Source organism: Anser brachyrhynchus, assembly GCF_964034855.1.
Source record: "Anser brachyrhynchus genome assembly, chromosome: 2".
NCBI classification, from domain to species: domain Eukaryota; kingdom Metazoa; phylum Chordata; class Aves; order Anseriformes; family Anatidae; genus Anser; species Anser brachyrhynchus.
In genome coordinates this window covers 112,304,737-112,329,786 of record NC_137695.1, presented here as the reverse complement: position 1 = coordinate 112,329,786, position 25,050 = coordinate 112,304,737, and the positions used below count along the sequence as shown (strand labels likewise).

General features: G+C 37.6%; 1 protein-coding gene across 3 annotated transcripts in view; it reads right to left on the bottom strand.

The window, feature by feature from the left end:
* LAMA3 (laminin subunit alpha 3) overlaps nucleotides 1-25,050 on the bottom strand; it is a 114,870-nt gene that overhangs the window by 69,751 nt on the left and 20,069 nt on the right. For 2 of the 3 annotated variants that reach the window (XM_080581584.1, XM_080581586.1), the window contains exons 7-21: nucleotides 24,166-24,281; nucleotides 20,591-20,709; nucleotides 16,303-16,393; nucleotides 15,202-15,333; nucleotides 14,375-14,437; nucleotides 13,028-13,069; nucleotides 11,795-11,929; nucleotides 8,937-9,071; nucleotides 8,318-8,455; nucleotides 7,766-7,812; nucleotides 6,097-6,196; nucleotides 5,440-5,492; nucleotides 4,984-5,089; nucleotides 3,056-3,155; nucleotides 2,105-2,261 (exon numbers count right to left, since the gene is read on the bottom strand). In XM_080581584.1, the coding sequence (XP_080437710.1) occupies nucleotides 2,105-2,261; nucleotides 3,056-3,155; nucleotides 4,984-5,089; nucleotides 5,440-5,492; nucleotides 6,097-6,196; nucleotides 7,766-7,812; nucleotides 8,318-8,455; nucleotides 8,937-9,071; nucleotides 11,795-11,929; nucleotides 13,028-13,069; nucleotides 14,375-14,437; nucleotides 15,202-15,333; nucleotides 16,303-16,393; nucleotides 20,591-20,709; nucleotides 24,166-24,281 (1,534 nt within the window). The remainder of the gene's footprint in view (nucleotides 1-2,104; nucleotides 2,262-3,055; nucleotides 3,156-4,983; nucleotides 5,090-5,439; nucleotides 5,493-6,096; nucleotides 6,197-7,765; nucleotides 7,813-8,317; nucleotides 8,456-8,936; nucleotides 9,072-11,794; nucleotides 11,930-13,027; nucleotides 13,070-14,374; nucleotides 14,438-15,201; nucleotides 15,334-16,302; nucleotides 16,394-20,590; nucleotides 20,710-24,165; nucleotides 24,282-25,050) is intronic. The other variant, XM_080581585.1, reaches the window with a different exon arrangement.

Below are 25,050 nucleotides of genomic sequence, written 5' to 3'. Positions count from 1 at the left end.
TGCAATAGAGAAAGCAAAGACAGACATACAACAGATGATAGAGATGAGATATCTGCAGAGATTAAATGGCTAAAATCTCGGTGACTGCAGAAGTGCAGTGGACCAGAACAGAAAATACAGACACATGGGGGAAGGTTTTACAACTGTTGTTTTAAATGGAGAAGGGTGACTGCTGAAAAGAAAAGACAGGCATTGAGGGAACACCTGAAAAATAGATAGGAACAAAACAGAAAAGGTGAAAGATATAAAGAAACATGCCTCAGAAGGTTTCACAAAATGGTTTCTAAGCTTTTATGGAAAGTCTAGAGTACCCAGGTAAAGACAGAGAAAGAAGACATTCGAGTAATGAGGGAGGAAGAGATGTCAGTCCTCAGTTTCAAGCAAAAAGTAGGAAGTGAGAAGAATTTATTATTTGAGCTCTATCACAAAGCAAGGCAGCTCTTGCCAATGCTTTAAAAACTCAGGCAAACTGTTAAGCTTCTCAGTCTATAATGAGACCCCCATGTGAGCAGCATGGGTGAAGCATAGCAGCATAGGGCACCACTCACAGGCTACTTATTTCACCTGATTTTTTTAATGAAAATATTTTCACAAAAAGTGTTACATTAGCTTTTCGTGTGGCAGATATTGTAATGTTATTTGTCTTCCACAAAAGAAATGTCAGGAGTGTTTCAGGGTCCTGCAAGACACAAAAAAGCTATGTGAAAATTCTGAAAGTTTCTTGAAAAGAAGAACGTAACTATGAAGAATGAAGACTATCTATGCAAGGATCTAACTGTGGAGGGCCTGGATCTGGCAATTACTTACATGAATGAAAAGCTTTATTCAGGTGAGCAAAGTAATGCACACTTTCAGCAGGATTAGAAACTAAGCCCTTTCAATACCTCTTTACAAAATGCCAAGTAGATATGAAACGCAAAAAGCATCTGAGTTAGAACGCAGAAATTTAAGAAAGAACAGTTTCCAAAGAGTTGCCTTCATGTGTGAATGTGGAGTAATTCTGAAAAGCCAAAAAAAAAAAAAAAAAAAAAAAGCAAAACCACAAAATTGGCTCTGGGATTAAAAAACAAAAACAAACAAACAAAAGATGAAAGAGTGAAAAGTAAAAAACAGAAAGAAAATCACTATACTTGCACAACAGTTATGTGCTTATGTCTGTCTGTAGTTGACCAATTAGTCCTTGGACAGGTTACAGAGGCTGGACACAACTATTTCTGTGGACTAAAAAATCTAATCAGCATCTATTGGAGCATCTATCAGGAGTACTACAAATATCAGAGTACAACTTTTTAAAAGAATGAGCAAATCCTATTTATTGCTCAAATCTACTCTTTTCAAATTTTGATTCACTTGCTCAGCAATTCAGTCCAAAATCAAACAGGTCCTTTCTCACACGATTAAATTATGCTGACTCTTCCTGCAATGTACTTAACTCCCTCTGCTGTGTTTTGCTTTATTTGTAGTCTATCATAAGACTAAAATTAATGTTGCTGAAACACTCCTGCTCGCATCTTGTTTTACTGAATCACACATTTTCTTGTTTGCTGTAATGTAAAGTTATCGTTCCTGATAAATTGGAGACTTTCTCCTCCTTGTCCAATACAAGTTACAAGTGTGAAGGTTTCACCATGGCACTATGATGAAACCTGAAAATCTTGACACAGACTACTATGGAACTCTATAATCCATGTGATTTAGCCAAACATCAATCTTCTGCTGTCCTTGTCAGGACAACAATTTCTGCATTTAGTCTTAGAGACTTCAAAGCTACTAGTTCTTTGCTTTAAACCTACAGCAAAATGCATTCCTAAAAAAAAGTAATAACAATACAGCCAATAACAACCTCCCCAAAAAACAAAAACAAAATGACCTCTCAAAGAAGGTCTCTGAAGAACACAACATATTTGCACTAGCAATGACCAACTTTAAATAATGCCAACAGTCACTAATCCAAACAGTGATACAGTGCCGAAGTGTTCAGATTAGTGAGATCCTGTCGTTCTGGTTTCTCCATGACCTTGCAAACACATAGCAGTATAAGGGGGGCATACATATCATACATCTATGTTTCCACCCCAAAGCCTTGAGCAAAATACCAGCTTACTTGTATAGAAGACATCCGGGCATATCCTCTCCAGCTGAAGTTCGGAAATTCCTGAGGGTCATAGCCAAACCGAATTCCCCTTCCCTGGACGGTAGTTCCATCTTCAATCTCAAATTTCATGTGGTGCAGATCAGGGAAAAAATAGTTTTGTTCAGGCCTTTCAAGGAGAAAAAAAAAAAAAGGAACAAGCATTCAAAGGACTATTCTTTTCCTCCAAATTATTATTTTTTTGCTCTGATTGTCAGTTTGGGTATTCTTGCCAGTATAAAATACAAATGTAACCATTGACTGAACCTTTGCTACTTATTAGTGAGTAAAAACATTTCAGGCAATGTGCCTAAATCATGTCACTCAACAGCTAAAGCAAATTGATTCTGATATGATTTTTCTTTTCATAACTATGTAAGCTAAAAAAGCCTGATGAATTTATGATATTTCCAGCTAGTTCATCATCTGAGTATAACCCCAATATCCAACACTTTTTGGCAAGAAGCCTCCACCCACTCACCATTGTAATCTGAAAGAATTACCAGTCACTGTATGGTCTACATCTAAAAGAATAAAGCAACAGAAGGGAACTGATCTACTGAGAAATCCTGACAGTAGCTAATAAATTCCAGACAGCAAATGAGATTGACGGAATGAGAATTCTCTTTCCAGAGGCTTTTACAGCTGTACCTTATCTTATGCAACTCTTGATATATACAGGTACATTGATATATACACAATGTGATCGCAAAACAGGTATCATTCATTCAAGGAAACAGAGTTAAAACATCCCATTAGAGTATCAGACGAAAACTGCCAGGCAGCGAGTATAACTAATACCACAATTTACCAGCATATTTATCAACAAATCCAGAATCTCATGTGAAAAGCTAGCAAGGAACCGATGGGCCGTTTCAAATGATCTACTTTAAAGCACAAGCTCTTTGTGACAGTCTGACTCACTCCTGACAGGTCATCCCCACAACGTGCTCTCTGCACTGGCAGGCACCCGAGGGTTCAGCACACGCAGAACTGATGGATCCTCCGACATCACACTGACAGCCTGCCAGGCAAAGAACAGAAGCCAAATATCCCATCAGAAAAAATGATAAAGGTTATCAGAAAACACACCTCGCTTCCTCTAATTAAACACTATTATCAACTCATTTCCTCCTTCCGGAGCCCTTTAGGCTCCCCTCAGACTCTTTGAAACACATTAGCACCCATGGATAAGCTGCAGTTACTTCTGGCTTTTCATGTTTGTTGTTGTTTTCTTTTTTTCTGCTTGTAACATGACAAAAGCCTTTTTTTTTTTTAATAACTTTTAAATGACAAGTAAAAAGCCACGTTTACTAAATGCTGGACCACAGTTCAGGATGATTAAGTACTAAAAAAGAACACCTAACTTACAAAAGGAGCTAGAAGTTGAATTTTCAGAGTCTGGTATCACAACATAACAAAACCATATGTGTTTACATAAGAGCATACACATATTTTTAACATATATCGGACTTGCTACAGGAGACAGGATTTGTGGCATAAAGTAAGGGACAGCTCTAATAATGAGGCATAATATATCACACTAAGGAACATGTATGTCTAGGTTAAAGAATTCAGAACCGACTTGAAAGGTTGAATGTTCCTAAACATATTTACAGCATGTCAAGTAATCTCACTGAAATCAAGAAGAATTAAAGTAATCTGTGCCTTCGTGAAGCCAGATCCATTTCATTAGAGCTTTGGTTTGAAAATTAGGCACAGAAGGTTTGTTTGATAGACTAGCCATTGTTTTTAAACTTTGCACGCACAAAACGATTGCCATAAGTACATCAGTATTTTAAAAGCAAATCTCTTGCATCATCCTTGGACAGGTATAAATCCCATTAAAAGCAGTGAAAGTGCTTTCAATAATTTTAGCAAATCCAAATCTACAGGGAGGGCAAGGAAGAAAGGGAAGTAGCTCTACACTCCTCAAAACACATGACAGAGTGATGACCACTTCCACCATATCACAGCTGCATCTGACTGTACTTCAAAACATACTGAGTCATGATTTAAAGCAATACACAAACAAACCTGAAAAAAATAAACTTAATAAATCAATAAAATCAAAAATATTTTAAGTTCTTATTCCAGCAGCGGACCTTAGAAAATCACTAAACAGAACAAAGAGCTACCAATCTTACAGCTAATCCTTGCAGGAAAAACCAAACCTCCCTGACCCTGTATACCGGTAGAAGGTATGAAAGAAGGAATGGCTTTCAGTTATCGTATTTGGAAATCTCTTTAGCTATGATACATACATATTTTGGTAGATGAATTGCATCTCGGTGTTACGTACTGCATTAAACTTTTCATTGCATTTTAATTTCTGACTTCATTGAAACCCTCTAAGAGCGTGAGGTATTAGATTTTGACAGGGATTAGTGAGGTGCACAATGCAGGAATGAAGGCTAGGCACAGAGCTCAAGATTGCCCAGGCTTGCACTGGTTCTGTGCTGGGCAAGCTTCAGCAGCTCCTCTTAATATCTCACAACAGGCATTGACAGAGAAACCTCAGACAGGTGGCGGTAAAGAAGGCACTGAGGATGGTGAGGCAACAGCCGATGAACTCAAAGAGGAACAAATTTTATCAAGTGAGTAAGCCACATTTCTGGGAGCTACAGTCGTATCATCTGCCCTATTCTTTCTCCCTTTGGAAGGCAAAGAAGGAGATTTTCAAATACAGAACACATCCAGCTCAAACAGAGACTTGCACATGCTACAAGTAATAGTGCAAAACACTCTGCATAACTGATTCAACAAACACATCCACATTTTTAAAATATGACCTGTGGAATTCTAAAGACTTTTGTGTTAAGTGCAAATATGCTGCTAGAAATGTTCTTTACCTTGGCAGCCAAAATAATTCTTGTTTTCAAGAGCATAATAACCAACTTCACAACTGTCACAGGAATCTCCACAAACATTGGATTTGCAGTAACAATGTCCATTTTCCTGTGAAGAAAATGTATTCATCAAAAATTTCATCAGCACCTTCTCCAGAACTTTATTCTTTCAATACTTTGAATTCCCTCCAGTTGTGAAGAGGAAAATCATTCTAATTTGAACAAAAACATTTTATCTGGACATAACTTTGTTATTTATCACCTTTAATGAACAGACAAGAAGATCCCTACTTTCAAGGTGATGAAAACTTTTCAGAACTTTTACATCCCTAGGATGTCACCTGTCATTTCATGTGCAAAAGCAGTAATCAGTTCCAAGATTTCTATCTTACCATGTTACAGTAACATATCTTTACAAAAATAAATTGAATTAATGTTTTCCTTATAATTTCACTTCACCTGTTGACATTCTCCAACTCCACTTAGTGTTCCGCTCACATCACAGTGGCATGCTGCATGGATTGGAAAAAAAAAAAAAGATAATCTACATTTCCTCTTTCCAAGATACTTTGAAGAAATAAATAAATAAATAAATATTGAATCTGCAATTTGGAGTCGTAGTGCAACAAAGTGGATTCTACCCTGGAAGGTTCAGAACAACCAATAGATACTGGTGCAAGGTGAGAAGAAAAAGCAAATAAGAATGAATGAGGACTTTTGTGTATGTGCAATTTACTGACGTGTTTTGAAGTATCCTAATTTGCATTTAGCAAAAACAGTCTTTTCTGACTGCTCTGACAGAATTGCTTTCTGGTTACTTGAGTACAGCACTAACAAACACTCATGAAATTGTGGTCTAATTTCTAAAAATAACTTTTGCTATTATAGGTAATTTGGTTTTCAAATTATGTTATGTGAAAACATGTTCTTAACAAGTTGTTAAAATCACTGAGAACCACAGCTAACAAAGACGATTTTCAAAATAATTTAGTATTAATAGAAATAGAATTTAGTAATTAAATAGAATTTAGTAATAATAGAAATTAATAAAATTTCAAAAAATTTTCAAAATCAAAGTAATTTCATAACTCAAAGAAATATGTCTTAAAACTATACCTGTACATCCTTCAAGGTTTTCTTTGGCCAGGTTCCAGTACAACGGTTTGCATTTACTACACGTAGGACCTTCAACGTGCTGAAGACATTGACAATAGCCCTAATGACAGAAAGAAGTTAATTCATCTGTTTCATAAAAAAAACACACAACTCTTTAGTACTATGAAAAATTTAGTATTATAAACAACTCAGGCAGCTTACTGACTTTCACAGAAGCATGGAATCTGAGGCTGATTCAGACTTCTTGAATTTTTCTGTCTTATACTATCAGCACAGGACTGTTCCATTCTTCCATATCTAATTTATCCTAAATATCCCAGTGAACGTACTTTCCAATTCTTTCATAGCCTTATTATATCTCCTCTAAAGCATTAACAGTTTCGTAAAAAGTTTAAAATACAAATTTCCATAAAAGCAATCAGTAATTTTCACGTTTTCTCCAACCTTTACCGCTCCCTTTTTCTTAGGAGGGCAGAGTAGAAACAACAGTCGTAAAGTGAACTGATTCAGATTCAAAATGTTAATATTAGGTTGTTTTTTTTTAAATTATGGCAATGCCACACTTTTTTCTATTTTTTATTTTTACCAAAAATTATTCTGTACTTTTAATCTTACATAGCTTATGTTCTGAATCACCCATATAGTACCATACAGCATTGTGAAGTAGATATGATGTCTACTTCTTTTTTTTTTTTTGTAAAATTTATTTAGGCAATTTTTGGTAGAATTGATTTGTTACATCTCTTCTTCATATTTTCTTATACTTTTCCACTTATTAATTATTGAAAAAAGATAATTACACAAAGCTAAAGCATATTTCTCTGAGGCAACAAGGCACCTTTCAATCCTGTACACATTTTTCTTAGGGACAAGCAGAGACAAATAATAGTAAATTCTGCTTTTCTTCTTAATTCTTTTTCTATCCTTTTCCATAAAAGAGAATGGATGTCTCTCAGCAGGGTTATTTGCCCAGGCACATCAACATTATTTCCAGGGAGTAACTGGTTTACATGTGGCAAACTTTAAGAAAAGCTGGAAGACAAATACAGATGTATGCATGAGCCTACCTCTTCCACCTGTCAGACTTATTTTCTGGGTCTTCTTTGCAACCCATTTATATGGAGTGTAACAATGGTTTCTGATCTGTAATTTTTCATAGTATACTACTAATATTAAATAATACTAGTATATTACTAATATTAATACTAAAATACTAATACATACTTTTATATAATAAATACTAGTATATTACTAATATTAAAATACCAAATATTAAAAAAATATTTTTCGGGAATCATTTGGTACTGAAATGGTCCAACCCAGAACCAGAAGGTCTTCAAAGCATGCATAGGCATATATGCACATCTGCATGTATATATCAGTATCCTGGCATACCAAGCACACATAAACAGTATGCATATTCCACATATAAAATATTCAAAAACAAACAAAAAACAAACACCGCCCTAGACAGGTAATTGCATTGTTTTGATCAAAGAATAAAACACAAAGGTCATTTCCACTCTTACTCTGAAAATAAGCTTGTCCAATTCTTTTACAGACTACGATCAGGCTTCAGGCACTTAAACAATGAAGCAAATGTGTTCAGCAAAGGCTCAGACCACACATGAATTATGAATATTGCTAGCTGCAATGATAGAATACTTACAGAATGAGAACCAACGCTACCTGAAGGGTCACATTCACTGTTGATTCCTTTAGGAAGTTAAAAATAAACACATTAAAATACCTTTTGAAAACAGAGCTATGAAATACAGTAATGCAAAAATCTACAAAACCTTTGCGAATTTCAAAGAGTATCTTAATAGTCACGTTGGAGCAACTCAAATACTTCAAACTTTAAGACCAGAAGAAGCCTTTAATACTGATTGTTCAAATATGTATTTAGCCTAGTTTGGACTAATTGTTTTGGTATACAAAGCAGTCACTTGGAAAAACGTAGCACCAACCTACAACTGAGAGATGTCTTCTTAAAGTTTCTGTGGCATTGTTGAAAAAAGGTTTTAATCTTACAATTTACTTCAGAAAATATACAGAAAGATGAATGAAATCCTCAAATACCTAATCCTGGTGTGTCCCTCCCTTCCCACACTTCAGTGAGTTTCTATGAAACTACACATGGCAAAATGTCCTGAAGAACCTCACAATAAAAATGGGGGTGATGTGAACTGAATGCAGGATTTTCTATCACAAATGTTACCTTCACAGTAGGGGAAGCTGTAGGCTGCAGAAAGGCATCTGTCACACTGTCTCCCTGTAACACCTGTTTGACACTCGCACTGCCCTGCTGTTGGCTCACAGGTGTTGTGCTGGGAGCCAAGAGGAGAGCACTGGCAAGCTGTATAACCAAAAAAACAAACAAAAAAAAAAACACATTGATAATATTAGTATAGTTCACCTTGTGCATATAAAGCAGTAACTTTCAAAACTCTGGTACTGCAGAGGTTTTGAATACTGTTGACTGTCCTTCATTTTTCTTTGAAATAAATCACAGGGTCCTCACAACTGCTTGGAACCTATGAGTTTTAGATGATCTGTTTCATCTCAACATTGTTTACCATGCTTACATTAATCCAACTTGTACAGATAACGGGAACAGAGATGACGTGCCAGGGAGGGCTACCAGAGTGTGTGCCTGCCAAGAAGCCTGGCCACTGGCTTGATCTTCAGTGTTACTGTTGCCAGCTTTGGAAGGAACAAAACTACCATGCTTACGTAGGTAGTTTTTGATGGAAATATATTTGGGAGAATATATTTTCTTCTGTACTGTAGTAATAAGATGGCAAGCCCCAGTAAAAGGAGGGAAGGCTGTTACTCACGCAAGCAGCTGGGATAGTTGTAATAACCTGGAGCACACTGGTTGCATTTAAATCCAGCAAAGTTCCTGTGGCACAGACACTGTCCTCTAGGACCACATATATTGTCCACTGAGCCAACTGAATCACAGTTGCATTCTGTATAGGGGAAAAAATAAAAATCAGTAAATATCCTGACAGACACGTCTAAACAAGTAGTTATTTAAAACAGAATTTGCCCAAAAGACACCTTTAAAGCAATCATGAGGAATACAGACAAAACATAATTTCACCGCCAAATATAAATATCCTGAAATAGATGCTTATAATGTAATTGCCTCCTCAACCACTGATAATCAGGTTCTTACTGCAATGCCATGATGTACAGCTTAGACATTTAGTTTGATTCCTTGCAAAATACACTTATAAGGAAGAGAAGTCTATCTTAAGATGGAAAGAAAAGTCCCATTAGATAAGTACTCATTTTCTTTAAAAAATAACCTCTGACAAAAAGCAATCACAAAGCTAGGCTAGGTCTAATGGCTGACAAGCATACTAGTAAAGCAGTTAATTATGCACAACTTCATGATGGACAAATAAAGGATGCACAAGGTAAGAACTGCTGCCCTGTTGTAATTCTACAAGCCGGCAAGCAGTGCACTGCAAGAATCTGCACGCGATATGTGAGGCACACGGTCAGACTGTAACAGCTAGCTGCATGGTGCTTCTCTCAGATTTACCACTGGTTTAGGCTAACAGCTCTGTCACAGATATGATGTGCTGCTTTGTTGAAACCATGGAGGAAGTTACACAGGCCCATATTTTATAGGTACATGAATGGGAGCCCGTCCAGGAATCCCAACTGCCACAGGTTTTGCAGTTAAGGCTAAGGTTTGCAGTTAATCTCTTACATTATTTGACTAACAGAAATAGCTGACTGACAAATATAAAACAAACACTGCTCAAGTACTGTCTTTCTGTTGCATGTTCATTTTCCTGGTTCCCCATTTTGGTTCCTCTTCGTGCTGCAGCCAAGGATGTCTGGCTTTGCTGTGTTTACATCAAAGCTTCATGGAAAGACACAGGACTTGCTAGCAAGTTGTGTAAGAACAATATAAATACTGAAGCTTCCAAAAACATCACCAATACTACGGTCCCCTCCCAACTGAGTATTATATCACATTCTCTCCTCATTTTAAATTCCATCAATTAGTTTAAAGGCTTTATTTTGATACTGCTCCTGTTGAATAAAGCTTCTATAGAGTTCAACAAGGTAAGACCAGAAAGGACAGTTTTAGCTGCAGTACCCAAGAAGTTAAAGAGCTCCCTCCCTTCTGAAGATGACAACTCCAAACAGGAGTAGCAGGCAGGGCTGCTCATCCTCCAGCACAGTTTGCAGTATGCTGCATTAGTTTAAATTTAATCAATGGCAGCTTATTTTAATAGAACAAGCTGTGAACTGCAGCAGTTTTGAGCAATCCCACTGGCTGTGTTTTCAACTATTTTGTCTGTCTTTTACAATTTGTTGTTGCACGCTCTCTTAAGCTTTTATGTCTCTTTTCAGCTTTTGGTGTTAAAAATGTAAACATATTCAATATGGGTTTGGTTTGTTCTAAGATTGCTATCTAATTCAGTTCTAAGAAAAAAAAAAGTTACTGTATTTTAAAACCACTGAACAGAGTGTACCAAGGCAGAATCCTGATTTTATGTTTTTAATTTTAAAAAGTTAATCTACTCCAGACCATAAAGACACAGTCACATGGTATTTCTTTATTCCAACCATTGTGTTTAGTAACACAACATAATACATCTTTGTGAGTGCATAAAGAATTCTGCTGGCTATATCATCAGACATAAACAAGTATACAAAGCCCAAAAGGAAGACGACTGCTATAGTCAGCAACTAAAAATAATGAGAAAGAAGAAAGTAAGTCATAAAGTTCTACATAAATCCCGTCACCCTCTATAGGAAAGTATATTTCAAAACTCAGCAATAGCCTGTATTCTTTTTCAATGTACAATTCACTAATCGTAGAATGGTTTCAGTTGGAAAGGACCACCTAGTCCCAACCCTCCTGCCACAGGGGGCACAGGGATTTTCAAGGATTACCAAGGATTAAGGGCCTCTCTCATTCACGGCAAAGGCAGACAAAACTTAGGGGCCAAATAGGACTTGATGGCTTCTTCATACACACATGAAATAATTATGCATTTCAAGGTTATACTTTTTCAGTACTGATCAATCTTCCTTTCACATAAAAAGCAGGCTAGTCCTTGGTGTCATATACACTGGTGAAACCCCATGGAGATCATTCATGTTTCATGATTACATGAGCAAGTCCTGTCATATGATGATAACATTAGCAAGAAATCACTATGAAGGGCAAAATGTGAAAAATCACTGTGAAGGGCAAAATCACTTTCAGATTTAAACAACACACATTGTGCAAGGTACTAAACAAAGATCCTCTGCAAAAGTACATTAGTTCTTCACCATTCTACTGTTTTTTACTATGCCAATTCCTTGCCAGCAGTGAAGCATACTCTGCTGCTGTGGACCTCCATAATAAAATAGTTTTCAAATCCTTAGATTATTAGTAAGACAGCTGTGCTAACTGAAGCTAAATCAAACAGTCAGACCAAGAAAAAAAGCCCACGAGAAAACAGACTACGTAATTATTTCCTACTGTAGAAACATGCATGGAATTAGTGCTTGGAGAATGAAAATACATGAGGATTTCACTGTAAGGAACAGAAGAGTCTCTTGCTCACTTAGCGTGGTGAACATTGTTTCAACCCCTGCAAAAACGGTACCTTAAAAGAATTAAAGTTTGCCTACTCAGGGGTCTGTCTGATGACATACATGCAGTCTGCAACCTTACCTTCACAGAAAGGGAAAGAGTGGTGGCCAGGTTGACAGCTGTCACACCGAAGTCCACGTACCCCTGAGTGACAAAGACACCTTCCACGAAAATCACAGACTTCAGGACGGGTACCCGCTGAGTTACATTCACACGCTGCAACCAAGTAAAGAATTTTCAGAGGCAGTCTCTGCAGAAGTGCTCTTTTATTATTACATAAATGAATAAATAAAAGACACTCCTCAATGATCAAGAGGACCAAACTCTTCTCCTCGCATTCATTTAGTTTCATAATAGCTTTTATTGATCGCCAGCATCAGTAAGAATTCAGTATTGAGGGAGATATAAAGGCAAATCTGTTAGAGAGAAAGAATCTGGCTTAAAGTAACTATTGCATTCAATGTCAGGGTTGAAGCACACTTAGTCTGTCCCCACTCAGGACAGACACATCAATATCAAGTGGTATGCCAACTACTGAAAGTAGCTCAAGTCTTTTTTAAGACTAAAATTAAACTATTTATGGTTTGGATTTACAGCCTCTGGAAGGAGCAGTTAATAAAATCAGCAGTACAGAGCTGATTAATTGAAATAATTTAAAAACAGTCAGTTTTCTGGTACTGATTAGAAAGGGCAGCTTGATACATGAAAGTGAGGTTGCAAACTAAAGTTAAACATAAATTTCCCCCAAAAGAGGATAAGTAACAGAAATGCTTCCATTGGTACTCTAAACTTCATCAGGAATAATATTATTAAATTCACTCTCAAACTGCAATCCAACAGCTGCATCACAAAATAGACAGCAATCAATGTAATAGAGGCATTTTTAGATAGGAATCACTCCTCATCAAGTTTTTCTTTTTTGACTTCTGTGAGTTTTGGAAGATTCCCTTATAAACACATCTCCATGGCAAAAGAATTTCATAACTCTGAATAAAGCTTGGATTTTTGGATATGTTTGCTGAAAGGGAATGTTTGGCTTACTCTGGCAGTCATGAAAAAAAAAAAAAAAAGCAATTGCACAGGTATCCCAGGAAAAAACCCTGAAATCCAGTTTGACATCTGCAATGTCCTGTATTTCCATTACAGTCACTACCAAGAACTCCTGTGCCATGGAACTGGCGTGCTGAAGAGCACATTTGTAAAGAAAACATTTGCAGTATTACAATCTTAGAGTTGGCATTTCACTTGGAAGCTAAACGTTGGCATTTACCCTGGGGCTCAGTCTCCAAGAGTAAAAGAAACTATGGAACTTACGCAGACACTGGGGGCCAAAATACCCTGGTTTGCAGCCACCTTCTAGTTATTACAGGAAAGAAAAGAAAGAAAGGAACAAACGTTAGTGCACGAAACCATGCAACTCCTTGTATTTTTTGCAGTGAAAAACAGATCAGTACTTAGTAATTATTAATCTTGAATCACCAAAACTATTCATATGACCCTTATGTGCAAATCTCATTAAAAAAAAATATATTGTAATTGTGCGTTTAGTTTGCCAGAACTAACTTACAACTTCTAGACACAGAAGCTTCCATTTAGAGATACCTGCCTTTCCTAAGCCTTCAGATTGAGGTGTTACTTGTTGAAAATGTAAGTAGCTTAAGATCTGTTTACTCCTGATTATATTTACTTATTTTATCATTGCATTTTTTTTCTTCTTCATTTTAAAACTATGCGAGAGAAGAAAACATGCAACAGAGCATACCCAGAGGCCTACCAGGGCAATTATTTTTGATGCTGTATAAACAAGATGATGATTGGCTACAGGAGACTAAAGTTTTGTAGGCCGTAACAGCAACTGCATATACTTTCAAGCAAACAATTAGAACTTGTAGATACATAAATGGATGTGCACTGTCTACTTATATCTAAGCGCCTGCTACATTCACAGAAGAAAACACTTTCATTTGCCAGCATACACTCCAGTTCTATTAAACTAATAAAAAATAAAGGGGAAACACATTGTTTCTAGGATATGACAAAGGTTGCTAGATTTTTTAAAGTTATTAATCCCAAAGTACATTACTAGTATGTATTAGATTTAGCACTGGCTGTGAGATGTCTCAGTTCTGCAGTATAATGATATATACTAAAAAACGAAAGCCCACCAAGGGAATCATTTTATGTATTTCAGACAGCTTTGCAGTGGGATAAATAAGAAATATGTAGCCCTCTTAGAAATTCAAGTTCTTCATGACGTACAATTCGCCAGGTGCAAGAGGCCAGTCCATAAACAGAGAGCAATTAGCCTTAAGAAAGAGATTTACACTGCAAAGCAGCTGACAAGTTGTACGTGTCAGAAAGCCTTGATGGATCTGTTCACAAGCATCAAACGAGATGGTCAGCTTCTTCTGCAGATGTTTGCCAGAGGCTCAAACTTATTTTGATCCATAACTCTTTCTGGAAGTATCCCACTAAACTGTGTAATATGAACAAGACTATAAGATGAACTTCTGGTAAGAACAAAGGCTCTCTGAAAGATAAATACCAGCACTGTCAAAAGTACTACATAAATCTCCATGAATGAAATCACACTGCTAAAATAGTGAAAAGTAGTGACACAGGGAAAAAAAAGTGGTAGAAAAAAAAACAAAAAGAACTTGCCTATTATGTCACCAGCTATAGCATCACTTGGATTTGGAGAAGTAAAAGGATATACAGGAATACCTTTAAAACAAAAGAAATGATAAGGTATATTTGAAATAGACACATATATTTCACTAAAAATCATGACAGATCATGAAGCTCTGTCCTGTCAATACAAAGAGCATGATTAATTAATTAATTTTAAATTAATCAATGCCATTAGATTTCATCCTATTACCATTTTCAGTAAATGGAAGCACTCAGCATTTCTGTCACATCATTTTTCTCTTGTGTTTATTTTCTTTGGATCTACTAACACCTTTCCCTCAATCACTTAAAAAATCTGAAACAAACTGTAACCCTTCCTTCATGGCTGACGGCTTTATACTCTGCCAGGAGGGTCTTTCCAGCATTACACTGGCACTGTTTTAGAATTATTTTTAATTATTTTAGAATCTTCTGAAATGCCACAAACTTGGTTTATTAGGCATACAAGTTCCAAATCCTTGGAGGCCTCAAGGAAAACACACAACCACTTTCTCCCCCATCTCTCACTAGTCATGTTCTACTTCTTAGTCCAAGTGAGTTATAGGCTCCAGCTAGACTCTCTGAATGCCTTAAATGAATTCAGAATTCTGAATATGAAACACAATCTGTTTTGTAAAGTAAACCACACTATCTTCAGTGTTACGACAACTGATTTATTGGAACGTGTATGCTTGAGAATCTGAAACGCCAGATGTTCAAATCAAACAGTTCAACCAAACCAACTGTAATTAAAACAGCTAACTCTTTAAAGCATGTTTAAAATTCTGGAGAACAGACATTTCTATTTGTATACTTACGGATACAAAATGGAAAACTATAGAAACCATCAGCACAGCGTTCACAGCTTTCTCCCTGGAAATTCTGCTTACAGAAACAGCGGCCAGAGCCTTCTTCACAGCCCTCTGCATGCTCTGAGTTACAACTGCAGGCTAAGCAAGTATGATAAAATAAGCACTTTTGGAAAAGATTTGTCTTCTATAGCAGTGCACAATGGCATTATGATGTCATTTGCAATTGTGAATGTGTCATTATTTAAAGAATTAACATTCGCATTCTGTTTCATATTTTCTGAGTACTCTAGATCACAGAATTAATCTTTATGGTATCCCTTAGAAGTAAGATCTATACCATTTTCTTAGACTGTTTAATTTTATTTTTTTTTTAATTCAGAACACTGCACGTTATTGCTCCACAGCACTGCAGCATCCGTCCTTTCTGTGGCTTCTGCTCCTCTCTCTCCATAGTCTAGGCGGAGCACCATGCTCTTGTACACCTTCCCTTATGCACCACATATGACATTATGGCAGCATTCCCACAGCTCTGCTGACCTCCCATTCATTTCAATACCCAAACACAACAAACCATAGCTTCCTCCTACTTGTCACAAAGTTCCATCAGCCTGTTTGTAATTTAGTCCTTAGTTCTTACCTACACTCACTTCATCTTTTTTAAATGCTATATCTCTCATCATCTTATTGCATTATTATTGCAGATGCTAGGTTGAGCACTAGATAGATTAGGAGTAGTGACCCTTATCACCTTTGGAGCTATACAATAATATTTTCAAGCGACCAATAGCCAAAAGATACTTTATATGTATGTCAGAGAACTAAGAGAAGCAGGGTCATGAGGATATGAGCTGAGAGCGGTTTCTCAGAGGTTATGCCAGCTCACTGTGGGGTGTGTAGCTGGTCCTACCGCCTCATCAGCCTTTTATGGCTTACTTCCTCCTATTGTCCTACTACTAGTCTGAAGCTTTAAGTTCATATGACACATACACTGAGAAGATTATCATTAAAAGAGTCGAAAGCAACACAGGAAGACGTTTGCAGTTGTTTTCCAACATCTTTTGGACATTTTTTTCTTTACTATGAGATGCCAAATAGAGAAGGACTTACGTATACAGCCATCAGGAGCTCTTGCTGGAACACCATATGGACGGTAATAACCTTTTGCACACTTCTCACAGTTAATACCAGCTGTATTATGCTGTGCAAAATAAAACAAAAGGAGAATATGAGATAAAAAGGGGAACTTGGAAGGAGAATTAAGAAACAATAACATCCTTAACACTGTCTCTATACACAACTGCAATAAAGACATTTGTCATTTGGTGTTCTTTAACAACGTACAGCTTCCTAAATCACAGTATTCTTACATAAAGTAGCTGAATTTTAACTTTAAAACATTATGAAAAAGAGCTATTTAACAAAAAATTAATTTAATTCTAGGAATAAAATTCCCTTTTACACTACCACCAGATATTCGTTTATTTTTATACAGCTTTCTTATTACTATGCGTACATCATTCAGACAACTGCATCATTAATTTTTCCTCATATTGTCTATTACTTCTTGAACATCCTTTATCCAAAATCAGCAATATCAAGATAAACCAAAATCTGATCAGTCTACAGGAAACAAAAGAAAAAAACACAAAACAGATCTACCATTAGAAAAACATACTACAAAACATCTCTGTAAACTTGTTTTAGACACACAGAAAAACCATCATAAGTAAATTAACCACAGCAAAAATACATATATCTCCTGTGAACAATGACCTAAGTGTATTTCAGCTCTTGCACTAAAGCTCTCTCTTGGGGTGAGGGTGGCAGGAGCATGCAGCGGTGATGGCATGCAGAAGTTGAGCTGTCACAAGGCATTCTCGTGGGCCCATTTGTGTCATAAGCAGGGAACCAGAAATGGGGGTAAACTCTGCCCTGGAACAACAAAAGCAGCAAGCACCTGCCCCCAGCTCCCACTTGCTGTTCACTTCCTTCTTAGGGAGTGTTGCAACATAGGGCTGCAAAGAGGTACCCAGGACTTAATGGGGCAGCTGCCAGGGCAGTTCATTAGCAGGGCACCCAGGACGTTGCTGTTTGTGGTTGGTGTTCTCCATTTGTGCAATAGTTCTGGGTTCTGCTTCCAGCTCTGCCAGGAGCTTCCTCTAACATCTTCAGATCTGAACTACTGCTGAGGAAGGCTAATGCCAGATTAGGGGAGGTGATGCTCACATCACACAGCAGATGGAGATACAGTATTTGTTGTAGCACTTAGACCACAGAGTGGCCCAGCAACTCTGCTCAGGACTGTAGGACTCCTCTCAGAGTTGCAGGATGCCACTGTCCAGGTATGGGGCTGCAGAGAGTGTCTGGACTTCTCCCTGGTGCTGGGGCAGGTGATAAACCTGTGCAGAGCTTGTGGATAAGGATCAGAGGATGGCCCAGCCCAGCTGATGCTGCAGTAGATGTCTGTTACAGAGAGCCTGAACAAAAAGGCAGATGAAGCCTTCTTTAAGCAGCTAGAGAGCGCCCTGCAATCACAGGCATTGGTACTCATGGATGACTTTAACCATCCCAATATCATCTGGAAGGGCAATGCAGCTGGGTGCAGGCAACCCAGAAGTTAGTTTGAACATATCAAAGGCAATTTTGGGATGCAAGGACTCATGAGCCACTTACAGATACTCTGTTCAAAGTGACACCGACAAACAAGGAAGAACTGATAGAAGATGTCAGGCTGAGGGGCAGCCTTGGCTACAGCAACCATGAGACTGAATTTTAAAATCCTTAAACAAGTAAGCAAGACAAATAGCAGAATTACAATCTTGGGCTTCAGAAAAGCAGATTTGGGCTTGTTCAGGTATCTGCTTGGTAAGATCCTATGTGAAACTGCACTGGAAGGGAAAGGAGTCCAGAAGAGCTAGTTTACTTTCAAGGACAGCCTCCTTAGCACAAGAATTGCCCTTTCCAATATGCAGGAAGTCAAGCAATGAAGGCAGAAGGCCAGCATGAATAAATACTGAGCTCCTGATTGATCTCAAACTAAAAAAAACTACAGAGAAGCTGCAAGTAGGGACAAGCTACCTGGGAGCAATACAAAGACATTGCCCATATGTGTAATAATGGAGTTAGAAAAGCCAAAGGTCAGCTGGAGTTAAAATTAGCAAGAGAGGTAAGAGCAACAAGAGAGGTTTCTCAGAGGTGTACAGTAATAGGACAAGAAGCAACAGACACAGATTGGAACATGGTAAATTCCAATTAAATATTACGGGGAAAAACATTATCATGAGGGTGGTCAAACACTGAAGCAGGTTGCCATCAGTGGTTGTGGGATCTCCAGCCTTGGCGATGCTCTAGGCTTGACTGGACAAGTCCCTGAGCAACCTGCTTTGTGCAGGGCGTTGGACTACGTGATTTCCAGAGCTTCTTTCCAACCTAAATTATGCTGTGATTCTGTGTTTATTCTCTCTCCTGAAGCTGTGAAATGGTTAAAATAAGATAGACTGTGGAAAATACAATACTCAATACTATTACTGTCTGACACATTCAATACTCATTCAAGCATCCATTTCTTCTGCTTTTTTTTTTCCCCTGACATAAGCAGGAAAAGTAAATTAAAATCCATGTACTTTGCTGATGAAAAAAATGCTATAATTAGATTTATGGAAAACTCATTTAATTTGGCATAACTTCTACAAAATTAGGTTACAAACAACTAATATCAGTCACATAACCATAGACTCGTAGACTTACAGATTTAGATTAATTTGTTGGGTTTTTTTTTGTATCCTAGAAACAATTTAAGAAAAATGCTCTTTCATGAACAAAGAACTGACAGAAAGGACCAACATGATAAATCTGACCAGACTGCACGAACAATTTCTGCACAGAAATATCAATTGGAAGACAAAGAGCATTTCTTTCACTCATGCTAGTAAAAATAATTCTCTCTTCTGACTGCTTCTTGGACAATATCTTATTATACTGTGGCAATAAGATGAAAAACACACCCTATACATTTTACTGGACATACCCTTTTTTGTTGCTTAAATACAGCTATATTTTAAATGCACAGCATGGTAACATACAAATCATTATATGCAGGTGTCATAGGAGCATAGGCTTGATGACAATTTTCCCTCTGAATTACATTCTGGTCAGCTGTTTGTTATTGGACAGACCTGACAACAACAGGAAGACAGTCTTTTAAATCGGTATTTAACTGTATTTAACCCTGAAATTATTGAAACAACGACTAATTTAGATTGGAAGAGACCTCAGGAGGTCAGGTGGTCCAATCTCACTCAAAGCAGAGATATCTCCAAGATCAGATAAAGTTCTTTAGAGTCTTGTATGATCTTTCCTGAAAGTAATTAGTCATAGTAGTATAAAAATTCCTTATGATGAGAGACATTCCTTCTCTTTACAATAATATATTAGTCATAGTGACATACAGTGTAAAGTCTCTGACTCCAAATTTACATTTGTTGATTCAAACCAACTGAGTCTCTAGGATTGTTAAGGGGCTGAAGCACATGACATGTAAGGAGAAACTCAGGAAATGGCTTTGGTTGACTTGGAGAAGAGATGTTTAAGGAAGGTGGGTACCTAGTAGCAATTTTCTACTACCCAAGAGTGGGTTACAGAGAAGACAGAGACAAGCCTTCTCCGACATGCACAGCAGGACAAAAGCCAATTGTCACAAGATGCAACTGGGGAAATTCCCACTGAACAGTAGCAAAAATCTCTTTACCATGAAAGTAATTAAGTGCTGTAATAAATTACCCAGAGACTGAGTAATCTCCACGCTTGGAAATTTTCAGAAATCAGTTGGATGTTTCTTTGTGCAAACTGATACAACTTTGCACCTATTCATGCTTTGAGTCGAGCACTAGTCTAGATGACTTCCAGAGGTCCGTTCTAAGATTCCATATGTTTTCAATAGCAAAAATTTCCTTCTTGGTATAGCCTATGCCCTCCTTAGTCTTTCTGGTGAGGCAGAGCTCTCTGTGTTCTGCTTCAGTAAAGAACCAGCTGGACTGAGTCGGTGTTTTGTTTAGGAAATTTTACTTCCCTTTATTAAGCAGGGAAACGTCAGAGTTCATAACAGGAAAGGGGATTTTTATAGTTCATTTAATTGTTGTATTGTGTGGCTTTATTTGAATCACACAGGACTGAGTGTAAATATAATTTATGTATCATTTGTTTATTAACACGCAATGTTGTATGATGCAAATTACTTTCAGACACTTTTTTTCCCTGCTTTTGAGTACAAGTAGCAATACCAGAGGAATGGAGCTATCTAGACTGGTCAGCCTCCAAACTGTCAGTGTGGGCACAGTGACACTACAGTATCCCTTCTTCAAATGCCATTTATTTAAACAAACCAAAACCTTTTTACCTGGCAGTTAATGCAGACACCTCCACCTTCATAATGCCCATGAATGTTTAAGCTTTCTCGACGCTGATCAACGTCAGCATCATAGTAGCAGTCAGTGGCATGTCCATAGCAATTGCAGGCTGAAAAAGTTAATATTCCAAGTCAGCTTTCATTGTGATGCTGGAATTTAGAAATGTAGCAGAGGTGAAAAAGAAACCTAGAGTATTTATTTATACATACACTCATGTATTTGGAGTGTTCTCAAGTGCACATATTTACTTACCAGCAACTAGATTTTCACACCAGAAACCTGGGAAGATCATCTAGACATGAGGAAAACATGTACTGCTAGGTTTGTCAGAAGAGTCAACAGTTGTACCATTTCAAAACCATATATTTATACATCAAAGCAGAACTAGGAAGCTCCAGAAGAGTGGTTTCAGCAGTTTTTTTAAAAATAATGAAAAATATGTTCAAATGCTTTTTCTATTTTTGCACCTCCAAAAATACATCCGGGCTGAAGCTGTGTGCACTGAAACTTTGTTTCAAATAAACAGTTACAGATAAGATATACATATTTGTGTATACGAAATTTTACGAAAGAAAAAAAAAAAAAGCTGAAAGCAAAAAAGGCTTCCGTAAACACGTGGTGCTAGGTGAGTTTTAATTATAAGTGTTCCAGCACTCCAGGGAAACCCTCCTACAAAATTCCTAAAGTTACAACTTTATAAAGCTATGACTTCACACTTGGGAAATCCTTCCTTCATCTGGACCAGGGAATAAGATACTCTGGAAGGCAATGGATTCCTGAAAGCATGTCAAAACAAAAGATAAGAGCCCTGGCCCTACTTTCTTCATGATGTGGGAAGTATTTCCTTCCAATGTCACTACCAAATGCTCTTCAAATTACCTAGCACAATGGAGAGCACAACTGAGGGAAAACTGATTCTCTATGCCTTGCTATGGGATCATACAAAGAAGGAAAACTGGACCGTTTTGCATATCTCCTCTAGGTCTTTACATCTGAAAATCTTTGGATAAGGAAGCCTTCCCATATAAACTATCAACAGCACAGCTAAGGAAAGCTGTGGTCTATTGTCAGATTGCCTCATGGTCTGCTGCCAGGAGCCAGATAGGTCAAGAGCCAGGTTTTCTGGCTGGGTTTCAATAGCTTCTGAAGATCTTTGAGGGTTTTAAATTCCCCAAAATCTTCAAGGAAAACAAAACATTAAAAAATATATGTATTATTGATTCAAGATACTGAGTCAAAAAAAATGGAAGAAGGTAACAGGCAAAAAGATTGCTGGGAGTGATAGAGCAGAACAAAGATCTGATATTTTTGTTCACCCTCAGCCCAGCTGCTGGACAAAATGAGGATCCGTGCACATAAGTGAGTATTTCCCTTTCTCTACACTGCAAACAAAAGCTCCTTGGCTCTAGGGCCAAAACCTCTGTGAGCTACATATAGCTCACAAGTATGCCTATTAACAGTGATGGGAAATTATTTTGTCTGGTCCAAGTAACAGCATTTTCTCTTACAGGTGAACAGAAAACCCTTCTACCTCACAAAGTGTTTTCTTACAGCTCTGAGCCATTTGCTGACCTCCACTGCTCTAGAAAACTCAGAGCAAAAGATTGGCCCTATCTCTATCAGCTCCCACCGACCTCTTTCAAGCAGTTTCCCCACAGGGACCTCAGGCTGCTGGAAAGCTTAATGAGGCTGCTTTAATTCCTCCACTACTGGCTTCCAGGAGAAGAGGCCTGCACCTGGCCAACACTTTCAACAAATCACCTTAAACAGCTAGAAGCAATCCAAACTGAAAAGGGTATTTTTTCAGAGGTAGTTAGAAGCTAAGTTGTCTTGGCTCCAAATCTTGTAGATGATCTTTTATAAATTCATTCTTTTAAGAACATGACATTATTTATGCTCTTTGTCTCTCTCTTCCTGGCAGAAAGTATTTTTCTTTCAAAGAGGGGAATTCAAATGAGGTTTCAAATATTGTCCAAAAATTGAGTCCCAACATGCCTATCTCTGATCAAATGTTTTAATCATCTTTTTTTCCCCCCCAACACTCTTAGTGCTGCACTTTTGATTAAACAAGCAGTCTATTTATTCCTCAAACTAATTTTAAAGGTACATCTATTTGGCTTTCAGATAAGGTTCCCTTGTTAACCGTTTGTACCCACTGGCTACACTACTCTCAGGAAAGGCAGACAAGTTAAATTAGGCCAGACACAAAGGAGTCTGGAGGCTGCCAACACATTTGCTCAGAAAAGGCTGTGCATGGAGATGGCTAACACAGCCGCTGTTTTCTGACAGAAGGATGCAAAACACCCATGTGGGACATTACGTACCCCTTAGGAAAAAGAGGGTCCACGTGGTCGATCTTACAATATTACCTTTTCTTTAAGAGTGAAATACGGGGAAGGTAGAAGAAAGGTCAAGGGGCTTCTTCAGCTTGACTATTCAGTCTGTGGGTCTAAAGCACGTGTGTGGATCAGACTCCCCACCAGGAAAACGAGTGCAACAGACACCTGTCAGCAGGGGCAGCCTTGAACAACCTCCCATAACAGCATTCAGATGACAGGAAGCTCAGACGACCCTGCTTATGGGTCCAAGGCAGGAAAGGCAGTAGAGCTGCATTGATTAATGGCTAACATGTGACAAGGCTAAGGCAGGACTCCACTGCTGAAAGGATTTTTCAGACCAAACACGGTTCACAGTTATTAGATTGTAAATTCAAGAATGTCTGGAGAGATGACATTTCACATTGGTTCCTGAAACACTGGAGCATGCTTAATTCCCAAAAAACAGATTTGCTTCTAAAAATCTGCTTTATGACGCAGATTTTTGAACTGGGTTCCTTTAAAACATCAAGGATGCAGTAACTACAATGACATGAACAATGAATAACTCAGCTCCTCTTCCCAATGAAAGATCGCAAAGACTAAGTTGTTACTTCTTACAAGTCCCAGTTGCAAATTATTACTAAATACTTCTGTTTCTTAAGGTGAGCTGACTGTATCTTGCAGTACTGCACTAAGTACTCCTCATTCCCTCCAGTAACAAACAAACAAAAAAAAGCCATATAGCTAAACACACAGTCCCTCCCCTTCTGCTGACAGTACATGAAATCCAGAAGTCAGACCAAGAGTTCTCCCTTGATACCACTTAGAGTGGCTTGTTTGAAAGTTTAATCTATGCAGTCTCTACATTCTCAATGCAAATAGGTCATGGGGAAGCAAATTTCAAGATGCCTGTAATCTCTGCTCTGCTAGGGAGCACCCACAATTTGTCAGCAGGCAGCTATGACTGGGGAGAGATGTTCACTCAACATGCTACAGGAAGGTTTCCACTTTTCTCAAGCAATATTCTGACATCTGTGATTATTTTCATTGTTTAATGAGATGAGAGAAAAAAATAACATTCACTGCATCATTTAGTCTGTGTTACCGTACAGAAAGAATCTTCTCAGTTAAAAAAAAGAAGTGTCAAAGCCTAATCTGTTAGTTACGGTCCATGAACATTGCACTATGGCTAATTTTCACCCACTTGTCAAAGTCCCTTTTAAACTCACGTATTTTTAACTACTCACGTTCACATATATTTGTGTTCCCAGCTGTTGCAGGTTGCCACTGTTTTTGATTATATCCAGGACAGCAGTGGTCACAGGTTTCCCCACAAGTGTTATGCTGACATTCACACTGAAACCTACAGAAATAAAAGCTTCTTAGTCTACTGAAACTGGATTTAAACTTTTTTTTTCTTAATTTTATTGCATCCCAAAACTTACACATAATGTGAAAAGGACAGGACATAAGTTCATGTGTAGAGAGGTCAAATAGTGATACTAGAATGTTTTAGAACTTCCCTAAAATTATTCATGATCAGTTACTTCAATCATACAATTATGAGCTTATTAGCACAAATGAGTTATAGAGAACATTTAGAACTGAATTCATTAGACTGGATTATGAAACTTTATGCTAGAATATTAAATCAAACTGATACATAACAGCTTACAATGTATACTATTTTAGCTTCATTCCAAAGCTAAAGCTTGTTGACCTACAGCAAATCAAAATATTTATCATCTTTCTATGCATGCCTTCATCATTCTTCAGCTATGCTTTGCTTACAATAATTTTATTACTGTCTTTATGGAACCCTGATGATAACTTCATCTTGTTACATTTAAAATAGTTCACATTAATCGTTAAGAAAACATAGTCCATATTTATTTTTATTTAGCTGAATAGCCTCCATAACGGCAGACTCTCATTATGGGCTAGGTCTTACTATCATGCATAGTAACTGAGCCCCAGGAATAACAAGCAGACCTTGAGACTGGAGAGGCTTTTTCCAGCATTCCTCCGTTATCTGTGTAGCCTAATAACCAAGGGGCAACCTAATTTTAAAGTATAACCATTCTATTCTAGTAGATTTCACCTGTTCTGCGCTTACTTTTCTCCAGCATATA